We start from the raw sequence: 25,407 nt of genomic DNA, 5'->3' as shown, positions 1-25,407 counted from the left end.
CCAGTGATTTATTACAGATTCTATTTTTATTACAAATATACTGTTGTTTGTAGTTGTTTGGAGTTCATAATTTCATTCTTCATAAAATTCATAAAAAATATAAATATTAACATCTTCTTTCAGGTGATGTTGAGTAAGTCAAACGTGGTCAATGTGGGCAGGGTTACACTATGACTTCGCCCATGTTGTATGGCACATTGCAGTGAGGGGTACTTGCAAAAGTGAAGCCAAAACATCTTGGTTGCCCCCTGGTGGCTGGATGCAGTATTGGTCTTAAACGCCACCCCCTCTATGTTAGCAGACGGGATGTCAAGTAAATGTTGCCCAAAGATGGTTTCTGTCTTTTTAGGTAGTTCTAATCTCAGCTGATGTGGGTTTAAGTATTTATTTTTTGCTTTTGATGCTGTATAGACTCTGGCTCCCAAGGTTCCCACACATTTTCATAAACACAATTTCTAAACTTTTCCATGAATTTTAAAGACGCATTAAATCGTTTTTTTTTTGTTTTTGTTTCCCCCACTTGCTCCGCTCAGATTCAGTCTCTATTCAAACACAATTTCAGTGAGCTGGCATACCGGGAGGGAGAGACGAACCCATGAAGTAAATGACAGAACGTACTCAGTGGTGAATAAAACGTCACACATTGACACATATGACAGCTATGTTACATCGTCAGCTACAATCAATTCAATCAATCAATTTTATTTATAAAGCCCAATATCACAAATCACAATTTGCCTCNATGGAAATTCATAGAGTGATTTCTAATGATGTTACCTAAAGGAAGCATATATAGAGTAAATAGGATTGCTACAGAGCTACAGACAATTAATTATTCCCTGGAGAGGATATTCAACAATTTCAGTACACACAATGAAATTACATTACCTTTCCAAAACTTTCAATGATTTTCCAGGCCTGGACAATGTGACTGTGAAAGTCCCTGACTTTTCCAGGTTTTCTGTGACAGTGGAAACCCTGGGCTCCAAATAACGTTGCCAGCACAAGATGGCAGCAGCCGTATCCAGGATATTTTGGCTTCATTTTTGTTCAGTGGAAGGAGGTGGAGACATGTTGTCCATCTTTATATACAGTCATTGGTCGAGACATGATCTGACTTGCAGAAGCTCATTCATACGCATCCCTATTAAACACACCCATAGGCTGTCATTATATAATTGCATATACATTTGAATTAAATATTGCTTTAGTTGGAATTAAAAAAAAGAGACCGAATGAAGGAAACTTGATAGTTTTGTAAAAATATTTTATGTAACAATTTAAAAGTCATAACACTCAGCAAAAGACATTCAAATCAACATGAGTGACCGGGGTGTGTCCCTGCAAGTCCCGAGCATCCATCAAATCCTCCACCATGTAAACAGTGTTGAAAAGAAGCTGCTGTGTGATTGACTCTCCTTCCTCCCAGGAGGCTGCTGTTTCTCCAAATTTGTGTTTTAGACATTCCTCATACAATACAATAAATTATAAAACCTAAAAATATGGAGGAGTTGACTTGCGGTAAACTCAACGTGACATAAGAAGATTTCAAGCGTCGGGGACACACCCCAGGTATGAAGAGACCTCTTTGGCACATGACATAAATCATAAAACGGGACGTAAAACAAACTGTAAACAAAACAACGGTCATTACAAAATGCATATTTTATACACAGACAGCATTAACAGATTAAAAAACAAACAATAATCCTAAAAAAATTGATTTGGCAAATGTGACCGTCCCCCAGCGATAACACTTGTCTCAGTCTGCAAGGCCTCCGTGCAAAACCGCGTCGTTGTGGTTAATGTTAGCGCGCTGGGAGGAGAAGGGTGGAGGGGGTCAAAATTGAGAATGAGAGGGGCGGAGGGGCAGGTAAGGTTTCATTTTGAAGTCTTAACTGGTAAGAGTCCTGTTTGTTCTTTCGTGTCTCAGGTTTTAACTTTGTGTTCGCCCTCCTCTGGTATGTGCGACAGCTCTGTGGTTTACCAGCCAAAGTCTCTTTAGTGCAAATAGGCTGTCAGCTGCTGCCTCCTCTGAGGGTGGAGGGGGGAGGAGAAGGTCATTTTCGTGGTGGAGGCGAGGCTGTGTTTGGTTTGGCACCTGGGACCGGTCTGGAAGGAGAAGGACAAAAAGAAGAGATTCTAGCGTAATGTTCAAACAGTGGACAGACTCTGTGATATTTCAGAATAAAGCTGGGGATAGTCTATATCAACAGATTCCATGAAAACCGACAATAAATGTATCCACCGGTATCAGAGTCTTCATATATCTTCTTTCTCTGTGCCATAGAGCTCCATTGTTCAAAAACTAAAAACATGTCAATGAGCCACACTGTCACACTGGGTGACATGTTCTTTCATCACCATGAACACACACTGTAGTTAATTTGGACTCAGTCCCACACAATCATGACATACATAAAATCACCAGATACTAAACTATGATGGTAAACATGTTGTTTTGTTCCACATTTCATGTGTTAGATAAATAGATAGATAGATGATGTTTTGCCTTTCTCCACCTTGGTCAGATTTATATGCATACACATCCCAGTTCACATTTTAGTAGACCCTTACCAGCTCATCTCCCATACTAAGTGTTTTCCATATGTTAAGAGGTGCGTCTACCAAGTCTAAACAAAACTGAACTGGGAGGTGGGCTACAAATAGATACACAGATAGGTAACATTTATTGTCCATCTCACTGGAAATGTATCTTCGGCTTCTCACGAGCAAAGCAAATCAAAGGCAGATACAAACACATAAAACAAAGCACCTTTAAAAACGTACAAATATACAGTATACAATAGTGCAAAGAGGCAGGTAGGAGCAATAAATTATATAAATAATACAAGAGAGCACATCTTATAAAATAACAGTGCTCCCTGATGCAATCATTCTGTGTTCACTGCCTGTATAGCACAGGGAATAAAGGACTTCTTGTATATTCTGGCTGGTTTTCGGGACTCTAAATCAACAACTGGACGGGAGCAGTGTAATGGATGTGAGGTACCTGCAATTATGTGTTTGGCCTTCCTGCGTACAGCGCTGTCAAATAAACCTTCCCTGCAATGTTGACAATCTTGGAGAGCTTGTTTTTGCTCTTTGGACTTGAGTTGCTGTACCGTGATGTTGTCCTTAATAATCAAATGTTTTCAATTGGCTTCTGTATGCCATTTTGAGTATGTGCTGGATAACCCTAAAAGCTCCTCATCTTCCTTTTGTTTTGGCCACATTCATTTATTGTTTACTTGCCTGACACCAGTCCTGAAGTACAGTGACCTGGCTAAAGTAGGGACGAGGGCATTATCGCCTTTATGAGACAGGATACTACAGAGGCAGACCAGGGTGAGAGAGGTATGACATGTGACACAGGTCCTTGGCATTGTACGCACATTTATGCAAACCACAGGTATGTTACATTTACAAGTTATTATGTAGTGGACACTTGAAACCAGTTGGCAACCAGGCTTAAAATTGAAGCCAAAACAAAGTGCCTCTAATGGCCACTTGAGGCTGTCTCCAAAAGTGAGTCACTCCCCACAGACCCCCATTTTAAAAGGCCCAACTTTACAGCAGAAATAAGCAGGTTTTACAGCCTGGTGCACAGTGAAAAGTACAGTGAAAAGAACTGCTTTGGCCATCACAGCTGGATTGAAACCTTGGACATTATGTGGTAAGTGTTTTAACTATAAGGCTTTTAGTTAGTTTTAAGTGAGCCAAATTAACAAAATATGAGTTATGAATTCTTTAATGCTTAGTCAAATCAAGTAAAATAGCAGGTAAGGTTCAGCTGTATTTGTAGTTTTGTTTTAAGGGGTTATGGCCTGGCGCCAAAGCCTGCCCTTTTTGCTACCACAGCTATGGCGAAGCTCACATGAGCCTCCTCAAAAATGTAATTACACGATGGGCCTGCAGCAAATCAAATGTGGAGTTTGTTGGTTGGTTTGGGTCTTTTTATGAGGCTTGCTGACAGTAAGGAAATATAGAATAATGTAAGAATGACATTCAGGTATCTAAAGTAATATTATGATGTATGAATGTTTTTATTTCAGAGAGCAGAACCTGATGTCAGTGCCATTTAACAGATGTTGCACCCTAATGAAATTAAAGTCATGCAGGAATTTCTTGGCATAAAACTAGCAGTTATTATAGGAACAGGTACAATAAGCACAAATACCAACTATCAGCGAGTGTGCTCCGAGGAGATTGATTTTGAACCTGTTCTGTTGCTTTCTATGCACAGTTGGGCTCTACTTTGAACACAAAGACAAGTGTAGCTGGGGATTTGTAAAGTCAGATACAGGCGGCTCTTCCCTCTCATCAAGTCTCTGGGCTAACAGAGTTACACCAGCAGCTGGTGTTAAATGTGAAATCTGATCTTAGTATTACCGGGGAGAACCAGATATAGAGACATTTTGATCGATCTGCGAGATTACAGAAGTGGAGGAACCATAAAACCTGAAGAACAATCACCTTGAGGTTTCCCTGCCTGACTTTTACTACATTTACAGATAAACTGCACGGAACAAAAAGCATGACTCTGCATCTGAAGAAAGTGAGTACAAGCCTTTACACTGCGGGCCTGTCACTGATAAAAAATGAAAATTGATTGCTGATGAAGAACTGAATCAATGAATTGCATGGTTTGTAAACTCAAAGCGTTTATGTGCCCACACCCACCCCGAACAGCATGAAATGGGAAGATAGGAATGCTGTGAGGCAGATAACGCTCCTCCCTGGTTCTTTTATAGGAAGGTCATTAAATGTCTTTCAAACAGGGCTGGAATTCACAGATATGTAAAAGATAACCCACAAACAATAACTACTCTATGAACATTACATAACATGTCCCATAGTATTAAGAAAAGTATCATCTTCCCAAGGTTAAGTTAAAATCAGAGTAGTAACACACAGTGAAGTGGTTTACACACACAGTGAGTACAGCTGTAAAGCTTGTTGTTGTTATGGTATTATTATGAATAGCAATAATAATAATAATAATAATAATAATAATAATAATAATAAGCGGAATGACGTTATTTGTCTTTTCATTATGAATTATGATAACAATAAGAACAATATTATAATTATTATTATTGCCACTACTACTAGTACTACTACTACCAATAATAATAATGTTTATTATTATCATTAATAAGAATTATATCTCTCTTTAAATTATTATTATTTATAAAAAATAATTGGAAGAATATCAACAATAACAACATTCTTCATAATAATAATAATTATAATAATAATAATAATAAGAAAAATTACATTTTTTATGTTATTGACAATAAAAATAACATCAACAACGCTTATTCTTATTAATGATAAGAATAACATTATTTTTCTTCTTTATAATAATAATGATAATGTGTTGATTTCAGCAATATTAGGGTAATTGTGGCTTTTGTTATAATGGTTATTTTGTGTGTATATTTTAGTTTGCTTCTTTTTTTATTTTTTAAATTATTATTCACCTTTGCTGCATGTAAAAACCTAACTTATTTTGTTTTTTATTCATTTAATTTTCTTTTATGTATCTATTTATTAATATTGCCACAGCTTTCCCATTCATTTACTTCTCTGTTATATTTTGTTCCTGGGGGCCTTTATTGGATCAGACAGGTATTGGGTGGACATGAGCGGGGGCTGGGTCAAAACAAAAAAACTAGAGAGAAAAGAAAAATAACAAAAACATAATAACTCATAATGGACTGGCTCCCTCCCAGAGGGTCTGGAAGCAGCCCAATATGAGAAGGGATGACCTACAGAGGGTCGGCCCCCTACTAAAGATCTGGGGGGCCCGAGGCAGAGACACCCTGGAGACAAAGAGAGGAAAACTAAATACAAGGAGACAAAGAAATAGAAAAGAGGGTGGACCCTGTTAGCCTTTCCCAGCTGCCTCCTTCCCAGGCTACACCAAAGCCCTTATTAATTGATTCATTTACTGATTGATTTTTTATTTATTTGTGTCATTATTGAACTTGCTTACCAAAATTAGATTTGACCCTTCACATAGAAGTGAGCAGGCTGCTTATTTAGATATGAGGCCAACAGGCTAACATAAAGGTGTGCATGTCTGAAAGAGGCTTCTCTGAACACACAACACTACAGCATGTCTGTGTGTGTGTCCATGATGTGTGTTTGCCCACCTGAGAACTCTGAGAGGAGGGATGGCTGAGACTTTGCCCACAGGTTTGGGTCCCACTGCCGGGGGCATCATCACCAGCAGACCCGGGGAGGGTTTGGAGCCCAGGGTTCGGGCTGGACTCACTGTGGGGGAGGCTCCTCTGGCTGGACTGAGGGGAAGCGGCCTCTGAGGAGGGAAGGGGGACGATCTGGGCTGCAGCTCAGACACTAACTGAAAGAGAACACACAGAAATATAGATCACTGACATTTCCATTATTCAGCAGTCAGATGCAACTGGACACTGAGACATGCCAACCAGACAAGGTGTCAACGGGGATGTTCCTAGCATTGAGGACTTTGGGGGCTTAGCACAGACTACTGTAGGGGGGTCCAGGGGAAACCTCCCCGGGGATATTTTTTTGATGCTTCTTTATGCACTTTGGCATCTTATGTACATTCAAAACACATGACTTTATGATTGAAACACTGAAAACAATGTCTTCCTTAAAGAAACCTTTTTGATTTTTAAGATTAATTTTCAATTGTGATGTTAAAAATATTAGTTACTGGTATTAAGTACTAACAGAATACTTCACAACTGCTATCATTACATACTTATTGAGTAGAGCTGTTAACAGTGATGGACAGTAACTAAGTCCATTTACTCAAGTTCTGTACTAAAGTACTTTAAGGTACTAAGTTAAGGTAATTTGTGGTACTACGTAATACTTCTACTTATATACTTAGGTTTTTTTTTTACCCTGCTTTGGTTGCTAAGGTCTTTTGTGCAATGGTCTAGGCATTCCTTAAGTATGAGACCAAGACAAGGAGAAAACCATAAATACTTGAGTGAGCATTTTAAGGAAACCTTAAGGAGAGGACTTAAGGGTGTTGTGCGCATTCGATTTCATTATAAGTAAACCCTAATTAGGACTTTAAGGAAAATCTTAAGTGTTTTGTGCAACTGGCCTCAGACTCCTTTAAAAAACAGCAGAGCTCTATGAGCTGTTGAGTTAAGGGAAACTTTATATACTTTGTGAAATGTCGTCTACAACGAATTCTCAATCATTTTTCCTCTCCTGTAAATTCGGCTGCAGCTATGGAAAGCCAATGAGCTCACAGGAAAGAGAGAGAGAGGCTGTGCTGTCACCTGCTGACTGAGTTCACTCTGAGCAGAAATAAGTCGCTAAATCGCTAAAAGGGTGTGAAAGTCACTAAGTCTAGCAAGAAAATCTTATATCTTATCTTTATATTTTGGCAGAGAAAAGAGAACTGTGGCTAAAGAAAAAAAAACAGTAGTAATAGCCCGAGAGTTTTTACACAATAATTATTATACATTTCCACACATTTTGCAAACTGATGTAGAATATAAAGCAGCAAAAAGAGAAAAAGACAGGCTTAACAAAAAGGAGAAACGTGGGAGCACTGCCAATACAGTACACAGCACCAACTCCCTGGCACATGGACACAGCAGGGAGGAGAGCTCCGTTCCAGTTTCTGTAGTGGACGGTTTGTCTCCAGAATCTGTTGAGCTAGCTGATAAGAGGAACTCCTGTCCCGCTTCACACAGGTACATTAGATTACAGTTACCACTACAGCACAGAGATCAGATCACAGAGTAAACACCAATTAAATATCAGATATTTGACACAAACAAGAAAAAGCAATATTCAAAAGTTGGCACTGGAAGCATTTTACACTTCACAGAGAAGAACTGATGAGAGAAGATGCATCAACGACAAAGCAATCAGATAAGACACATAGTGCAGTTTATTCATTATTTCAGCGGGGTTCAGATGAAATCTCTGAAACTCATCTCAGAACTACACACACACACACACACACACACACACACACACACACACACACACACAGTACAAGAGTCTTCTCATTAGCTCTGTGTATTTGGCAGTAGCTCTGAATTACATTTACAAATTAGGCATTTAACTGTAGTCAGGGGCAAGTTCTCTTAGAGCTTGAGTATTTAAAGTCTGACACTGTGATCCCCCTTCATATGACGTTGGGACATCTGCAGCCCCTCAGCCCACCCCTTGTAAACAGGAAGTATAACAGTACCATAGATTCAGTGAGTTGTGCCTGAGCTACAACTTATATTTGTTGACATTTTGGGTAATTTGCACCATCAAAAGTATGCTGAATCAGCTATTAGCAGTTCCTTTTTACAATCCACCCAGGTGTGTACAGACGACCATCACTGGATCCTGTTAACACTGGATATAAGTTAATACCTGAGCATTCTTGGACAAGTTCTGCAGTTACATGGAGAGGTTTTTCTATGATTTTTGAAGCAAATTGCGACAGTCAGGCGCTAATCATCTCCATGTCACAGCTACTGCAACAAACTTCTTGTTGTTTCTAGAGCACATGCATGTACCTGCCCCTTCTACCCCACCCAGTATCAGGTCTCTCCCTCCACACTACTCCCTCAACACTCCCTCCTGGGTGATTCTAACATTACCTACATCCAGAGCGTGGATGTGTACTTTTTTCCCCAACCCACTAATAATTACAGCCGCCATTTCCTGCTGTTTTTCTGAGCCCTCGCTGGTCGTCCTGTAATTTAAATCCCATCTGGAATGACATCTTGTTTTTTTAAAGTGGATGTCTGACTTCCTTCTGTAGGAGGAACTGCTTGTCCTCCTTTTTTTATCAGCTCAATTCTAAATTTGCCTTTTAAGTGAAAATGGAGAAAAAATGGAAAATGCCAAAATGAGTGTTTCTCACCTTGAAATGTTCTCAGAATCATATTTTAATGTACTACTTTGTTGTAAAATGAGAAAGTGTGTTCCAGGCAGTGGGTGGTGGGCAGTGCATCCCTTGGCTGTATCCAACACGGTGGCCAACTCAAAAACATTCTCATTTGACAGCTAAACAGTCACTAATATATGTTCCTGAAAGCATTCGAGGAGAGTAATAGGCAATGCAGTAACAGAATCTTGATTCATATTTAATCAGCTGCATTACACACTCCTCAGCTCTGATTGGTTGTTGCCAGTGCACTGTGGTAGATTCTAGCACATGCCATTAGTGGCGATTGAAGAGGAGGAGGGACATCACAGATGATCTGTCTCATATACTTCTGTGTGCTGTAGTGACAACTTCAGCAAATATGACAAAAAGTTATTTTCATAAGTTATCTTCATAAAAGTTACCAGCTACAGCTTTAAGACAGACGCTGTCACATCTACGCACGAGGAGCAGCATAATTTCATTGATTATTTCAGAAGCATAACAAATTAGTTCTGCTTCCTCTCTCAAATTCATGACTACAGTTGGAAGTTCGGCTGCTTAAATGTTCCAAAAAGCAATTTGCTGACACAGTGCGCCAACTGCAAGTGCACCTGGCTTTAAAAGGGAATGGGAAATAACACTCTGATTGGTTCCATCTTCATCCGCTTATCCGGGGCTGGGTTGTGGGGGCAACAGACCACTTCCTCCTGGGGGATCCTGAGGCGTTCCCAGGCAAGATGAGATATGTAATCCCTCCAGCATGTTCTGGGTCTGCCCCGGGGCCTCCTACCAGTGGGACGTGCCTGGAACACCAACGGGAGGTGTTCAGGAGGCATCGTGATCAGCTGCCTGAACCACCTCAACTGACCCCTTTTGATGCAAAGGGGCAGCGGCTCTACTCCGAGCTCCCTCTGAATGTCCAAGCTCCTCACCCTATCTCTAAGGCTGAGCCCAGCCACCCTGTGGAGGAAACTCATTTTGGTCGCTTGCATCTGTGATCTAATTCTTTCGGTCACCACCCAGAGCTCATGACCATAGGTGAGGGTTTGGACTGAGGTGGAGATGGACCTGTAAATCAAAAGCTTCACCTTCTGGCTCAGCTCCCTCTTCTCCAAGACGGTCTGGCTCAGCACATGCATCACTGCAGATGCTGCACCAAACCTAAGATTAATAAAGGGATTAAATACAAGTCCTTTGCCTCTTGCACCTTACTTTGCACCCAGTTTGTGCACCATTTAACTAGCAAAGAGGATTTGAAAACGCCCTAAATGCACTTCCACCCTGCACTTTAGCACCAAGCATTTCATTTAAATAGGGTCACATGTCTCTTACATACCACATTCTTTAATTTTGGGATGGTTGATATGCTGTCCAGAACTGTTACAGAGGAGCACAGTGCTTCACTGTCTTGTATTAACACCTGAGCTCACAAAATGTAGTCTGTTTTTATGAAGCTCTTACTGTATAGTGTAACATGGAGACTAATTTATCTGTCTGGCTGCCTGACAGCTCACATCGATGCCCTGTTGGTGACTGAAATAATGGAAATAAGACTGAGGTCTTTTTTTAACATTACCACTATAAATAAATATGCCTGCACAGTAGCACCATTCTTCCTACACATAATGTCTTAGGACAGCTGTCTCTAACTTAATGTGAAAAGAGGTGTTAGTTTCTGCTTTCCTAAAGCATAAATCCTTTGTGGCTCCCTGCCTGGATGTTGCTCCCTAAGTCCATTCTGGCTTTTACATTCTGTGGTATGATTTATAGGTTATAGTTTTAAAATTCAATTATAACAACAAGAGGTCACAAAGAGCCTTACCAGTGGAGACCGTGTCGGGTTGAGGGGCAGAGGTTTCTTGGGTGGGCTGAGTCTCTGTGGGGTTGCAGGGGATTTTGGTGGGGCCGCTGGGGGCCTGCTAGCTGGCAGAGGGGGACGAACCACCTTGAGGTCCCGGGGACCACCCTGGGGTGACTGGGTGGGTCTCAGAGGTCGCACAATGTTGACTGGCTGGGTGCCATTGGGCGCAGGGCCTGGTCTCAGAGGCAGGACCTCTTTGCTGGTGTGAGGAAGCTAGAATCAAAGCAAAGACAACACAAACTTCACTTTTTAAAGTTTGTGCTTAAAGTAAAAAAAAAAAAAAAATCAACCTGCTGTTTTCCGCAAAATCTTGTAAAAGCTAGTCTACATACAACTGACAGACCACGTAAACAGCAACCCTTTATCAGAGGGTTTATTGGTTTTAGTCTGGTGTCAAACTGCTCTAGTGAAGGTAGAAAATACTAAAAAAAAGTGTTCTTACTTTTGGACTGGAGTGTAGCCTCTGATTCTGTTTGCTCACAACATTCCGATTAACAGTTTGGAAATATGGGTCCTAAACTGGTTTCAGTTCTATCAGATTGTAATTATTTTGTCTTACTTCAAAGCTTCTCATCTCAAAGAATATTCTACATGGAGAGCCTCAAGGCACCCTCCTGGGTCCGCTACTTTTTAGTTTTTTATATCTTCATTTGTGTTCATCCATTCTCTTTATTATCTCAAAACACTGGATGGTACTTAAATTTTAACCCTTTGGTAAACAAACACCTACATCTAGTGGGCTCAGAAAATAAAGAAAATGGTTCATGTGACTTAATTTAGCCATCAATACTGATAAGCATAGTGTTAATTTTCATTGTTATGCTGATGACACCCAACTCTATCTCGCATTTGATCCTGAATGAATCAGTGCCCTTAACTCCCTTAAACTGAATCTCTGACATGAATTTATGGTTAAGAGAAAGTTTTCTCTAACTAAAATGGGACAAAGATAAATAGTTACTTGCCAAAATGAGCAAAGAGAGAAATGGTGTTACCACCAACCCTTATCTGTCACCCATTTTGTCACAGAGGCTCTAAAAGCACTTTTTTTCTCACAGCCTGTTAAAAACTCATCTTACAGCATTGCTTTTACTTTTTATTACTACTTTTTACTATTTTCTTATACCCTCCAATAAATTGTGTAATTAACAATTAATATTTTACTTTTCATGATATTATTTTATGGCTTTATTCCCCCTCTTTTTTGGATGTATTTCAAACTTTTTATTGTTGTTTGAATTGTCTGCTCAGTAATAACTGGTAATTTCACAGTATTTCCTTTCAAACAGTGCTGTTAGTGGATTCACTTTTATTCCATTTACAGTGTTACGATTTAAGTTGAATAATGTGAATGTTTCTCATTATTCTTCCACTTCTTCTTATTTCATGGTAGGTGAAAGTTTTATCAATAAAAGCCCTGAAAACGTATATTCTCAGTCAGCTTTTTATGGTTAATTAGAGATGTGGTCCTACATGAACACATTTCTTTCTGCCAAAATTGAAACAAGTTTGGTTATTTCATGAAAAATCTCTCTATTTCCAGGTAGGTGGGACTCAGCAGGCATAAGGTGTGGAGTAGCCTAATCCTTCTGTGCAGCAATCAAAATTTAGGGTTAGCATTTGAAATAATTTGACTGAGTCTGATGACAGTTGTAGGTTGTTTGGTCTATCTGATCACATTCTTTATTTAGCTTTGTTATTTCAGTCATGTCTATTTATTGTTAGAGAAATACTGAAATACTGGGCTAAAAGAAGACTTCTTCAACCGTTACCAGCCTTTGATCTTGGGTCTGTGGAGCGAAATTTCCTCAACTGCTCAGCAGATTTTTCACCCAACATTAATAGTATTTTAACCCCAAATGTACTGCATCTTGATACAATTTATTCAAAGAAACAACAGAAACAAAGTATGTTACTATAGTATCAACATGGGGACCTCATATCTTAATATTTATTGGAACACTTTGCATGCCATTTCCCAAAGCACTATTATTGTCTGACATTTCCAAAACTGGGAGTGATCTACCTTTGGTTAGATAACAAAAGATGAGCTTAAAATTGTGAAGTCAATATGAAGGTCTCAGTGTTACAGTAAATACCACAGAGATGTAGTTTGTCTATAAACGTTTATTCTTAGTATTTAAGACTCATTGATATCCCTTCCCATTTTCCTTCCATCCTTTGCCCCTCCCTTTCCTTTCTTGCTCCCTTTGTATTTCTTTCCTTGCCAGTGACAAATGTACCCTAACCCTGAGCTGCCAAGCCTTTCAGCGAAATAAACGCTATAAAAATAAGGAAGTAACAACATGATGAAATAATGCTATAGGCACATTGAACTAGTGGAGAGAAGTGTTGTGAAGGTGGGAGGAGGCCAACTCTAAGTGTTCACACAAAGTAACAAGCTGCTGCAAAATGAGGCAGTTTAATATAAAGGTCAACCACATGGACGCTCTATTATTCACTAAAACACAGCAAGAGAAACAGTGACCACCCTCCTATTTCCTTCCTACTTACCCTTTATTCTCTTTCTTTACCACACACACACACACACACACACACACACACACACACACACACACACACAATCCACTCACCCCCTTGTGGCCGCTGGCTTTGTTGATTGGTCCAACCACCTTTAGGTGAAAGGCAGGATTCAGATGGCCGTTCTTTCCTTTCTCCACCGATGCTTCCGTCCTGAGCAGAGAAATGAGGGCAGATAAAAAAAATATAATTACAACCTTGTGGCTGTTTTCCTCCAGCAACCAGTAAAGTTACAGTTTACATCCATGGTTGTCCAGACTCATGTGAAGCCATGACAGCAGACAATGCTTCAAATATGGATGTTGCTACAAAGAAGCTACATATTCTAAAACATGGATCCTTGACACACATCTTTAATCTGGCAGCACAGAAGATCTATACAGTCAGGACAGTTTGAAGGTGGACACCCAAGATTAGTGTCATCAATTCAGTATCTGACCAAATGTCTCCCCTTCTGTTCCTGAGTTATGACAAGTACTGTCGAGAAAAGTGTTTTTAGAGAATGATCTGATGTCAAGGTGAGGTTGACCTTTGACTTTTTGGATACACAATGTCATCACTTAATCATTTTATCCTTTTAGACATTTGTGTGACATTATGTCACACTTAAAATCATTAAGTTATGGCCAAAAACATGTTTTATAAGGTTACAGTGACCTTGACCTTTGACCACCAAAATCGAATCACTTCATTGTTGAGTCCAAGTGCACGTTTGTGCCAAATTGAAGTAATTTCCTCAAGGTGTTCTTGAAATATTGCGTTCACAAGAATGAGATGGATGCAAGCAACACAGTGACTGTGACCTCTGACCACCAAAATCAAATGAGTCCACTGTTGAGTCCACGTGGACGTTTGTGCCAAATTGAAGAAGGTCCCAAAGGTGTTCTTGAAATGTCGCAGCTCAGGCGCAGCGCAGAGGCATAAAAATATCAATTAATGCAGCTTTAAAATCAACAAGTTACCTCTACTCTACCTCTAACTCTAACAGACACATGTAATCTATTTCAACAACACAGCTAACTACAGTCAACCTAAACATTAGAAGCTTCACAAAGGAAAGATTTACTGCAGCATTGTGGCATTGGATTGAATTAGACTGTAGAGGTGTATGTATTAAACTGGTAAGTCAGTGTATGTATACACTGCAGGCTCTTAGCTGATTGGAAGGCTTTCCAAGCATACTGGATGTATATATGCTTAGAGAGGCCTTTAATCAGCTCAAGCCACCCGCTGTTCCGCTGTTGAACTGTAAATGAACCCAAAACGATTGGCCGTGGAACAAAACCAAAAAAAGCAGAGGGTTTTCAGCACAGCTGCTCCTGTTAAGAGTCTTTTTAATCATCGTAGCGGCTCAATTTTCCATGTCGTGAGCCATTCACATCGTCGTCTCCCCTCTGTCTCGCTTTAGCTGCAGTTACCGTAAAATCTTGCCGAGGCCCAATAGCACCAATATTTAGCCCTTCTCTCAGTCTTCATTTGGAAGGTCAGGGTGTTTAAAAGCTTGCTGTAATGCTGGATCCTTTCCAGACACATTTCTGTTCTGTAAATCACTATGGAACGCTTGAGTATTTTCAGAGGCACTAACTCAGCCAGTGTTATGACGAGGCTGTCTCTCTGGGTGAGCTATATGGCAGTGCTCATAAAGGAAGCAGCGAGGTTTATGGGGACATGGATTTTGTTTGGTTCTGATGGAGGTGAGCTGCAGCACAAAATGCTGCCATTTATGCTGATGTAAAAATGGAAAGTTCTGGTGTATGCATCAATCTGCTTAGAGTGCTGGCGTACTTTCTTCCTTCCTTCCTTCCTTCCTTCCTTCCTTCCTTCCTTCCTTCTTTCCTGTAATTCAGCACTTACCTTCCTTGTCTCCCTTTCTCATTTCTTTCCTCCTCCCTCCATGACTTATTTAAAATCCATTCTACCGCCACATTTTCTCTGCATCATTCTTTCCACCCTTCCTTTACTTTTCCTTCCTTTTTCTGAAATATTTTCTTTCTTCTATGCATGATTCATTTTCTCTTTATTTCACTTTTTGTTTCCCTCCCTTCTCATGCAGACAGTGTGATATGCAAAGGCTCCACTGCATAGTAATAACACTGTTGTTTTTCGACAAATAAACCAGCTCCAAGACAGAGAGAATCAAGCGTCAAGAATTATACAAAAGATCTTTCTTCTGACTGAAAGATTATCACTGTAATTATTACTATGATTAATTATGGAAATGTCAACAGGTACAATAACCTTCAATAATGCAATAGTGCCCCCGTAAATCATATATGTACTTCCATGATTCCCCCTCTGTTCAGGATGTAGTTCCAGTAATGTGTGTAATGTGTTTTTAGCTGACAGACAGACAAACAGTAGGCTTGTCATGATAATTACGTAGTAACTCATTGTACGATAGATATATGGGCATTACCTGATCATTTTGCTGATATTGCCCGTTGTGTTTATATGCCTATTTGAATAAACAGCAGAGTTTTTAACAAACCCAATTTAACAATAACCAAAATTTAAGAAAAAACAATACACAAACGAAAACAAAATTAAAAAAAAACCCCTGAACTGACATCAATGACTTTTTTGGTTTTGTCGAGGAGACGAGGGCAGAACAGGACTAGGAAATTCTTGCCAATTTTGTGTTTCTCACTCTGCATGTTGGATTGCACTGCCTTGACTCCCATCATGCCAAGTTTGAAAAACGTTTTGTGTAAAACACACTGAGCTTTGTATTCATTGCCTTGTACCAGTTTCAGTTATGCCACAAAATCTTGGTTAAATAGCCAATTTTTGTTGAATATGCAGTTAGTGGATCCTCTGCTCCGAGCATCCCGGCCGTAAACAAAAAAAAGAGTGTTGTTGGTTCCTTTTTTCTCATCTGTGTGTTGTTAATGTGAGAGGCATTCATTTAAATTCTTCAAAAAACATAGATGTAACCAATTACTTTGATTTTATGATGCAATGTCAGATAAAAAAAATCATAAAATCCTGCTTTTCATGTCTTTGAATTTTGAAGACATTTAAAAGACTGATTTAAAATAAATTAAGGCCATATTTTCAGATTAATAAAGTTTATGCCTTTCAAGACTCTGCAGGAACCCTGAATAATATTTTTTTTGCATTTTTTCTGAGACAGTATATCTTGTGGCAAAAGTAGTTATCATGACAGGCCAACCACTATCAGACAGACAGACAGACAGACAGACAGGACAGGATACAGTACTTGTTGCTCTTGTTCTTCTCTCTCTGGGAAAGCCACTTATGGTAATAGGAAGTCTTGATCCTGTAGCAGTAGAAGAGCAGCAGCACTACAGGCAGGACCAACAGGAAGGCAAACAGCAGCCCCACCACCAGCCCCACCTGACCTGTAGACACATCATTATTATTGCATCATCACACTGTGAAAACTCCATGAAAACTTCATTATTGCTGAGACAGTGTGGAAAGTAAAAGATAACTTTTTTTTTTAGAACACACAAAAACAGATTTATTAATGAATGGTTAATATTAATGTTCCTACAATTCCCATGATGCAACTAGAACATGTCTTTGTTTTGGACCCTCCCTGCCAAATTAAACCCACGTCAATCAAAATCCCCATCCACAGTGTGTTACTCAGACTTTCCGTTACAAATTTGTAGTCTCAAGCCAATGCTGACATAACCCTGATGACATCACTATGGCATCATTAGTCCTGTGTTCATGCCTGGGAAGCTCAGAGACTTGTAATGCAAACATCAGTTGATGCAGGTGTCCGTGTTTTCCTGAACAGATCCAATGGGGCACGTGTGTATCAGAAGTCAGGAATACCAACTCCAAATTATTGACTTCGGACTTCAACTAAGGCATCAGACTTGACAAAGCTCCTCAAACGTTTCTCACAGGCATGTGTCTTCAAAAAAAAAATTAGTTTGTTGCGTAGAACTGATGAAGTCTCTCCTCCTTTTTGGCCTCACATCCACAGTGAGATGGAGACATTTCCTCACACATCTCTATTGTCTCCTTGTCATGTAATAAATTGTGCAGAATCATGACTTGCTCGGACACAACAGCAAGCAACACATAGCCAAGCTGTTTTGACGGGGATGGCATAAAGCTGCTGGCTCCAGTGGCCTGCACATCCCCAACAGATGAGGTTTAAACATAATGCTGCTGATGTGGTGTGTCAGTGAGATGTTTGAGAAAACAATCTGATAACAGTAATATGGAGGGGAAACCTGCAATATGACACACATTTACTAATTTATCTTATTAGTGTGCAGATGGAGGGAGAGTTTGCGCGGGTGTGTGTAAACTCACTGTCATACTGGACAGGTCCACTGTCCACGCTGCCGCCGAGTCCTGGCTTCTCACAGAAGGGTGGAGCCCAGCCGCGATTACAGTGGCAGTTCCCATTACTGTTACACACCTATGCACACACACACACACACACACACACACACACACACACACACACACACACGTTAATGTGATTTGCAGTTCAGTCTCAGTATAATCTTGTACGTGTGTGCCTGGAGGTGTACCAGCCAAATTAGAAGCACTAATTTCTTGTTTACTACAGATTGGCACTGTGTGTTTTAATGGGATTTTCCTTCCTCTACCTTTGCACACATTCACCTTATAAATGGAGCAGACTGCAGAGCACTGACATTATGAGTAACAATATCTCACATTTGTGTCATCTGCTTCCATTATGTGTGTATTATGTATCTTTTTATGTTTAGTTTGATTTGATTTTTTGTGTCTGTCTGATGAAGTAAGAAGTGGAGTGTATACTTCCTTTGTCCCCAGTTCTCACCTAAGTTATTCTGCGCAAAATGATCAGCTGCCCTGAGGCCCAAAACCATCATGGGACCCAAAGGCACCAGCTTCATTGTGTGACAGTTCTCAATCACAACAGCACAATATAAACTGAAATGAAATTCCTGAAAAAGGTGGCTGCTGCTTATAAATGTACATCTGACTATCTGTATGATATTTTTCACAACTTCATTATTTCAGTTAGTAGACCTTACGCTGTTAGTAAACAGTATGCTATTTTTTGGTGGGCGGGGCTTAGCTGGAGGCAAAACGATTCTCCACAGGCATTAGTTAGCGCTACCTTGCAAGTTCTGTTGGCTTGTTTTAGACAGTGGAGGAGGATAAGAGTGGCGCGTTCAGAAATTTTCCCTCTGAGTGTTGGAGCACTCTGGCTTAAACTGGATCATTCGTAAATTCAAAGCGCTGTTGGAATGTACCGTTTGGTTATCCAGTGGCAGAGCGCACTCTGGCTGGGGAGACGGAGCAGCAGAGCGTCGAGCAGAGTGAATGTGTAAAAATATAACGCTCTGTTTCTTCGACCAACAGGGCTCTCATTTTAGTGTAGAGCGTCAGACTGAATTCATGAACACACCATGTCAGGTTGCTCACTGTCCAGGGCTGCGAGTGTAAGTTGTATAATTCACCACTGACCAACGGGACCAGACTGGCTGACCCAGATGCTCTCAGTCAGTGGATGGATGATGTCACAGGAAACTTTGTGGTTGATTACTGTGCCAATCTTACAAAGGAAGACGACACTTTAACAGTTTCCTCCAGTTTGTTTTGCTATCAAAACTAACGTTAGCTAATGCACGTAAAAGTAAGCATTACAGAGAAATCCAATATTCCTCTTAATACCTCCCCAATTTCTGATTAGGTGGACATGATAAACCTTAATACACATTATTTATTCATTATTCATTATTAGCAGTCATTATCGTAGCATTTTTGATGATTGCATCTGTCCAGTCCTTTTGTCTTACCGCATTAAACCATAGTTGTCTTCTTTTTTTGTTGACGGGCAGTGGCGGCTGGTATATAATGAAATTTAAGTTTTGAGCCATGACTCTTTCTATTCTGGCTCCCAATAACACAACAAGATGACATTTTAAGACTTGTATGTAGCCTACAGCCCTGATGTTGGCCTTTAAAGCGTCTATTTAATTTGTGTTAATGGTGCATAATCCAATATAAATATATATACACACACACAGGACATACACATTGTACAGAGAGTAAAAGGAACAAGAGGTTTAGTAGGGGGCCACAGCCCGGGGCCCCTCATGTGTTAACTGGGCCCTGGTCTTAATAAAGGACTAATTAAAATGAACGATAAATCACAGCGATGTTCAGCTAATACATCCAAGTGCAGAGCTGCAGCTCCAGCAGTTTCAAACCTCTGCTTCCTTTTTAACATGCACCAGTTAGGGGTGGTATGACAATATACTAAACACCATGAGACTGTAGAAATATTTGCTCCACTCTATAAACAGAGGAGTTATCCCTTGACTATCTCTGGGAGCATTCAGCCAGTGTTGACAATATTGCAATATACAATCAAATACTAAGATTGCATATAGACAAATCCTGGGAAGTACCAGAAGTAATCAAGTCACCATCACTGCAGTGGCATCTCAATACGCATATGTTTGAAGGGCAAGCTGTCCTTAGTCATGTTGATAGTGTATTCTTACAGTCAATAATGAAGGCAGCAAGTTAGCAGACGTGATGTGAAATATATGGGTTTATTAGTTGAGAAGCTTAAAGGCATGGTGGTGCAAACTGTTCTTGAGACTGGTGGTGCATGCAGCTATGCGGTTGTCTCGTCTGCCAGATCCTAACAAGGAGAACAGTCTGCATTTTACTGCAACAGCAATCCGTCACTTTTGAGACTTTAATCACATCCAAACTAATATGATTTCATTTTAAAATTGTGTTTTAAAGCAAAAATTATCTCCGTACACACAAGTGTTTAACACCAATTCAGAGTTCATCTCTGTCCATACTAACGAACATGCATATTGTATGACCATTCAGGTACAGTGGCCACTCACACACCGGTGTAAACAGGAAGCAGGTTGACTATTCTGCAGTTGGTTGCTTAGCTACAGAAAATACTACGGAGATGCTGAAAAGTCCAGAGATTTCTTTGCTTGGACCGACGATAAGGTGGATCTGTTACTGAAAGTAACACGAGTATAAGGCGATTAAGGCGGCAGAAAACAGATTGGAAGTCATTACAAAGCAAATACAGCAACATATCAAAGCGGTACAAGGTGCATTATCTGTCACAAAAGGTATGTAGACCTCGCAATGATGTTTTGGCTAGGCATTTTATGACAAAGGCCCCTTTCCCACTGGACCAAAAACCATTATCAGCCACTAACATCTGGCTTTTGTCTTTAGTGGGAAAGGTTACGATTAGCATTCACCCCCAGGCCAAATGACTCTGCAGTTGTAACAAGTATTTGCTCTGATCAGCTCCGATTGGCAGTGATGGACATAGAACACCCAGTTGGATGCGCTAACACCGTCCATTTCCATGCAAGCAGCGCTCAAACATCATTCCAAATTGAGATGACATCAAGTTTGAGAGAGAGACTGAATAGGTAAGATATATATAAAAAGCAGTAACCACCGTAACATTTTCACTGGCCTCCATGCTGCTTTCTACTGTTTACTAACCTGTTTTCTGGCCTGTTCGTGACACTGAACGTCACGTTCAGAAAAAAAACAGAAAAAACAAAACAAACAATTAAAAAAACAGAAAGAACCCAGGGTGGGGGTTGAAACCCCAGGGTGGGGGAGGCCTCCTATATAGCGTTTCCATGTTCTCCCTGTGTCAGTGCAGGTTTTCTGTGGGTACTCCAGCTTCCTCCCACAAGACATGCAGGTTAGGTTAATTGGTTACTCTAAATTGACCATAGGTCCAGGGTGTACTCCGCTTCTCGCTCAATGTCAGCTGGGGTAAGCTCCAGCCCCCCCGCAACCCCCAACAGGATAAGCGGTTACACAAAATGAATGCATGAATGAATGAAAAACAGAAAGGCATATTTGTCTGCTGCAGAGCTGTGTACTTGGTTTCAGTCTTCTGGCAAATGGAAAGCAGTCTATTGCCTATGTATATTGGGTTTCCCTGCATTTAAATACCCATATACATGTGCTAATTTTTGTGGTTAAACGGNCAGCTGGGGTAAGCTCCAGCCCCCCCGCAACCCCCAACAGGATAAGCGGTTACACAAAATGAATGCATGAATGAATGAAAAACAGAATATATACATATATATATATATATACATACATATTTGTCTGCTGCAGAGCTGTGTACTTGGTTTCAGTCTACTGGCAAATGGAAAGCAGTCTATTGCCTATGTATATTGGGTTTCCCTGCATTTAAAAACCCATATACATGTGCTAATTTTTGTGGTTAAACGGCTATGACAAAACCTAATTGTGAAGTGAACATAGGTTTCTGCATCATTGTTACCAAAAGTATCTGTTTCTGCTTGCTCAGACTAAACCGAATTTTAAACTAATAGAGTCAGCAGTGTTTTAAACAATCTCTGTTCAGGGGTTCCAAAACACTGGAGTAGTGTGTACACTAGGTGTAAACACAGCAATAGTAATGCTTTTTAAAGAGAAAATTTATTAGTGTGGATGTAGCCTTGGCTAAAGAGTTGAAATGTGACCTGAAGTGGAAAAAACTCCCTTTACTTCACCACATTTAGCAGTAAATCAGCTCTTAGAGTTTTAATTAACTTGTCTTAAACTTGTGAAAAGAAACTTTTATCTTGAGATTAGAATTTAAACTTGATTAATATCTCCAGACATCTTGTGTAATTCACCACCCCTAAATGAAGGAGAAAATACTGCCATGCTCCAATTACATCCAGATGTAATTATCCTATCAGTGATTAAGATGCCTATTTAGCCCATTAGCACTTGGTCGACATGAAGGGCGCACAGTTGTTTGCTGATTCTTATAGCTCTTTTACTTCAGATTCAGGAGGCCTGCTGGGGTTTCTCTGTGAAATGTTCAGATTTCAAGTCTTGGTGAGCACATTTTTAGAAAGAAGGGAAAAGCTGTATGAAATGAAACGCCATGACCTGGATTTAAACACACCATCAATGGTATATAACATATCCTTTAGCCTTCTAAGTCTCCAGGACTTCTAATATGTTTTAAGCTTCTTTAACAAAAAATCTTTTGTATAAGTTTTTTAAAAGATGCAAACCAGTAGTGCTCTCAGAACAGCAGCCCTTCCCCTGCTCATTATTCCTGTTTATATGCATGGACATCCAGAGCACTCCAAAAGCCTGAGGATCAATATGAATCATATGATAATTCCAAAAAAAAAAAACCCAACAACAACAACAACACACACATCATAACACAGGAGGAGACCCTAAGCCGGGGGGAAGGCAAAACTGTCTATTTAGAATAATCCTGACTCAGAGCCACTTCCATTATCCATCTACTGTTAGACTGAGTGGAGAGAACAAACAAAGGGACAAACGGCACAAAACAACAGTGAAGACAGAAGGAGAAGGGGATTATAGGAGGACAGGATATGTCTGCTATTTCTTTTCTCGCTCATAATATTTCAAATTTCCTAATCAAATAAGAATGCCTGGTAAGCTTGCTCCTTATAAACAGAGAATTGAGTCTATAAAGACTTCTGAGGTGTGAAATTTCGGTTGAGGCTGGGTTCGCTTCAAATGCTCAGGGTCAAACTAAGCAACAGTTCAAAACACAAACTAGGCCATGCCAACTAGGGTTGGACTGTCAGTATGGAACAGGCCTGTGGCAAAACTTTTGAAAATGTTCTGGGTTTAAGGCCTGGTCACACTGCAAAGGAGGACAGCAAACTAAATGGAGCAGTATGAAAGATTTAAGAGGATTTAGTGGTATCTAGTGGTAAGTCTACAGATTGCAACCAGCTGAAACTTCTGGTTAGAATTCCTTTAATGTATATTGTTCAGGAGGTGTTCACCAGGAATTAAATTGTCCGGATAGGTCTCTTCCTCTCCAAAACAAATGAACCAGGTGATTTAAACCAATACAAACACTGAATAAACCAGTTTCACATTACAAATCTGTGTTTCTTAAGCTCTTGTTGCAAAGGGGCATCTAACTTCGGTCGTTGACGCAAAATGTGAAAACCCGCATGTCCCTATCTATGGCCAGTGTTTGATTTGTCTGTTCTGGGCTACTGTAAAAACATGACATAGTGATCTCCGTACATAAGGACCCGCACCTTAAGCCCCCTGAAGACTTTGAGATTTTAGCAATCTTATAAGTTAAGCGCAGCTACACTGTGCAACATGGATCTAATAAACTTGGGTACAACATCAAGTTTGATGTATACAGACTATACGATGACAGCGCCTACTGAATCACAGGCTACGATGTGCGATGCAATAACTTCCCATAAAGAATGTGCAAGAATGCTGCACAGGTTATTACTTCTCTAACTGTGAAGCACAACATAGAGGGTCACATTATTAAATAATAGGAGTGTAAATCACCAGTTTCATCAAGATACAATATTATATTAATTCTTTTTAAAACGATATGATATTTGCTGATATTACATAGTCTGCCACAATACGATTTCGATTTGATACGATTTACGGGCCTGCGATTGATATGAAACGATACTGTATGCACATGTTACAATCAGTTACAGAAGAAGCTACCACCTTTCTTTTTTGCTTTTGGCCATAAAAGATAAAAACAACACCTAAATAATGTAAGTAATTTTAACCGCTTAAGTGCAGTAACGTTTACTTTAAAGTGACTCCACTAACACGCATAAAAAATTAACATACAGGGCTTTCTGGATCAAAAATGTTTTTTGACATTCATGGACTGGACAGGACAGTGTGAAATGGGGGGAGAGAGAGTGGGGGGATGACATGCAGCAAAGGGTTGCAAGTCGGACTCGAACCGGACTGCAACCGCTGCAATGAGACATCACCTCTGTAGATGGGGCGGTGGCACTATCCACTACGCTACCGACGCACTGGCATGGGACCCCCTTTAAGAACCCTTTTTGATGCATCTCCAAAGACTAAACTAACTTAATGATTTTTTTTTTAGCTCTGTGGTTTTAGTGGGTCTATAATGCTGTAGGCTAAATTTTCCAATTATCAGGACACAGTAGAACATCATTCAAACTACTCACCAAACTAATAAAATTGTTTAAGTCTGAACTCTGTAACAAATCTTTAATACTGCAAGAATCTGAAATCCATCTCTTTCCATCTGTGTCTCAGACGGGCTCTCAGGTGTTCACTGGAGGAACTGAGGCTGAGTAAAACCAGACAGGGGACCGAGGGGGAAACTGTCAGTTGTTAAATTCTGAAAGTGGAGAGAAACACAGGTTTCATTTTCCTGTGGCTTTACAAATATTACACTGCAGACAGAAGCGTGTCAGCAGCTTCTGTCTGAAACCCCTCAGCTATCAAAGAGCCATTCTGCTGGAGCATTAATGGCAACTGCCATAGTGCATTACACCGCTGTGTTTTTTCCTGAGCCCAGTGAAACCATATACTGAAAAATGACAAAATAGATCAGACTCTGGCTTCCCTTTTCATTTTAGCTTCTACGAACAAAATAAGATCAGCTATTGTCAAGTGTATTAAATAAACTAGTAACTCTGTATACTGTGTGTTTACTGTATCAAATTGAGTCTGTATAACCTAGAATTTATTAAGCTACACACAGTTTATGACAGCTTTTTATTTTCTGTTTGAAACACCTGAGAGCAGTCTTATTATATTTACTACAAATTATTATCGGAGAAAAACAATTTGCATCGCTGCATGATTTAATTTGGCGGAGTGTTTATCAACAATGTAAATGAACATCATATTTTACACATTGAGCACAATGTAAGTATAAGTAAATACAAACAATGCTTACTGAGTTGTTAGCATTTAGAAAGAGGTGCCACTGTTTAAGTTAATTTGCATATAACTTAGACAACTACTGCAACTGACAGCCAGCAGTTTGGTCAGAAAGTCAGGTGTGTTGCTAGTAGCAGATAATGTGGCCTGAAGCCTTTAGCCTGCAACAGAGATGATGAGCTACAGAGGTCTGTTATGCTCACTTTCTTCTAAATCCACATCTGCAGGGTTTTTTTTTTAACTTTTAAAACTCGTAGTATTTAGACCCAACTGACACTGACTCATGTGACATCTACTTTTTTCCAACAATTCCTCCAACTCATACGACCACATAACTTGTATGCTCATACCTCTGAATACAGCAGCAGAAGTGTTTCCTAAATTAGCACACCTACTTGTAAATGAC

At 39.9% G+C, this 25,407-nt stretch overlaps 1 protein-coding gene across 1 annotated transcript in view; it reads right to left on the bottom strand.

Annotated features, from left to right (window-relative positions):
* Nucleotides 1–1,251: 1,251 nt before the first annotated feature.
* The window catches only part of adam19a (ADAM metallopeptidase domain 19a), a 283,587-nt gene continuing 259,431 nt past the window's right edge, over nt 1,252–25,407 (bottom strand). Inside the window, exons 18-23 of the mRNA XM_050067214.1 lie at nt 17,589–17,697; nt 16,513–16,654; nt 13,346–13,445; nt 10,713–10,964; nt 6,162–6,370; nt 1,252–2,112 (exon numbers count right to left, since the gene is read on the bottom strand). Of these exons, the coding sequence (XP_049923171.1) occupies nt 2,061–2,112; nt 6,162–6,370; nt 10,713–10,964; nt 13,346–13,445; nt 16,513–16,654; nt 17,589–17,697 (864 nt within the window). The 3' untranslated portion in view covers nt 1,252–2,060. The remainder of the gene's footprint in view (nt 2,113–6,161; nt 6,371–10,712; nt 10,965–13,345; nt 13,446–16,512; nt 16,655–17,588; nt 17,698–25,407) is intronic.

The sequence above is a fragment of the Epinephelus moara genome, chromosome 17 (genome assembly GCF_006386435.1).
Source record: "Epinephelus moara isolate mb chromosome 17, YSFRI_EMoa_1.0, whole genome shotgun sequence".
In the NCBI taxonomy this organism is placed as follows: domain Eukaryota; kingdom Metazoa; phylum Chordata; class Actinopteri; order Perciformes; family Serranidae; genus Epinephelus; species Epinephelus moara.
Note: the sequence above shows the minus strand (reverse complement) of the source record. Positions and strands in the feature narration are given on the sequence as shown.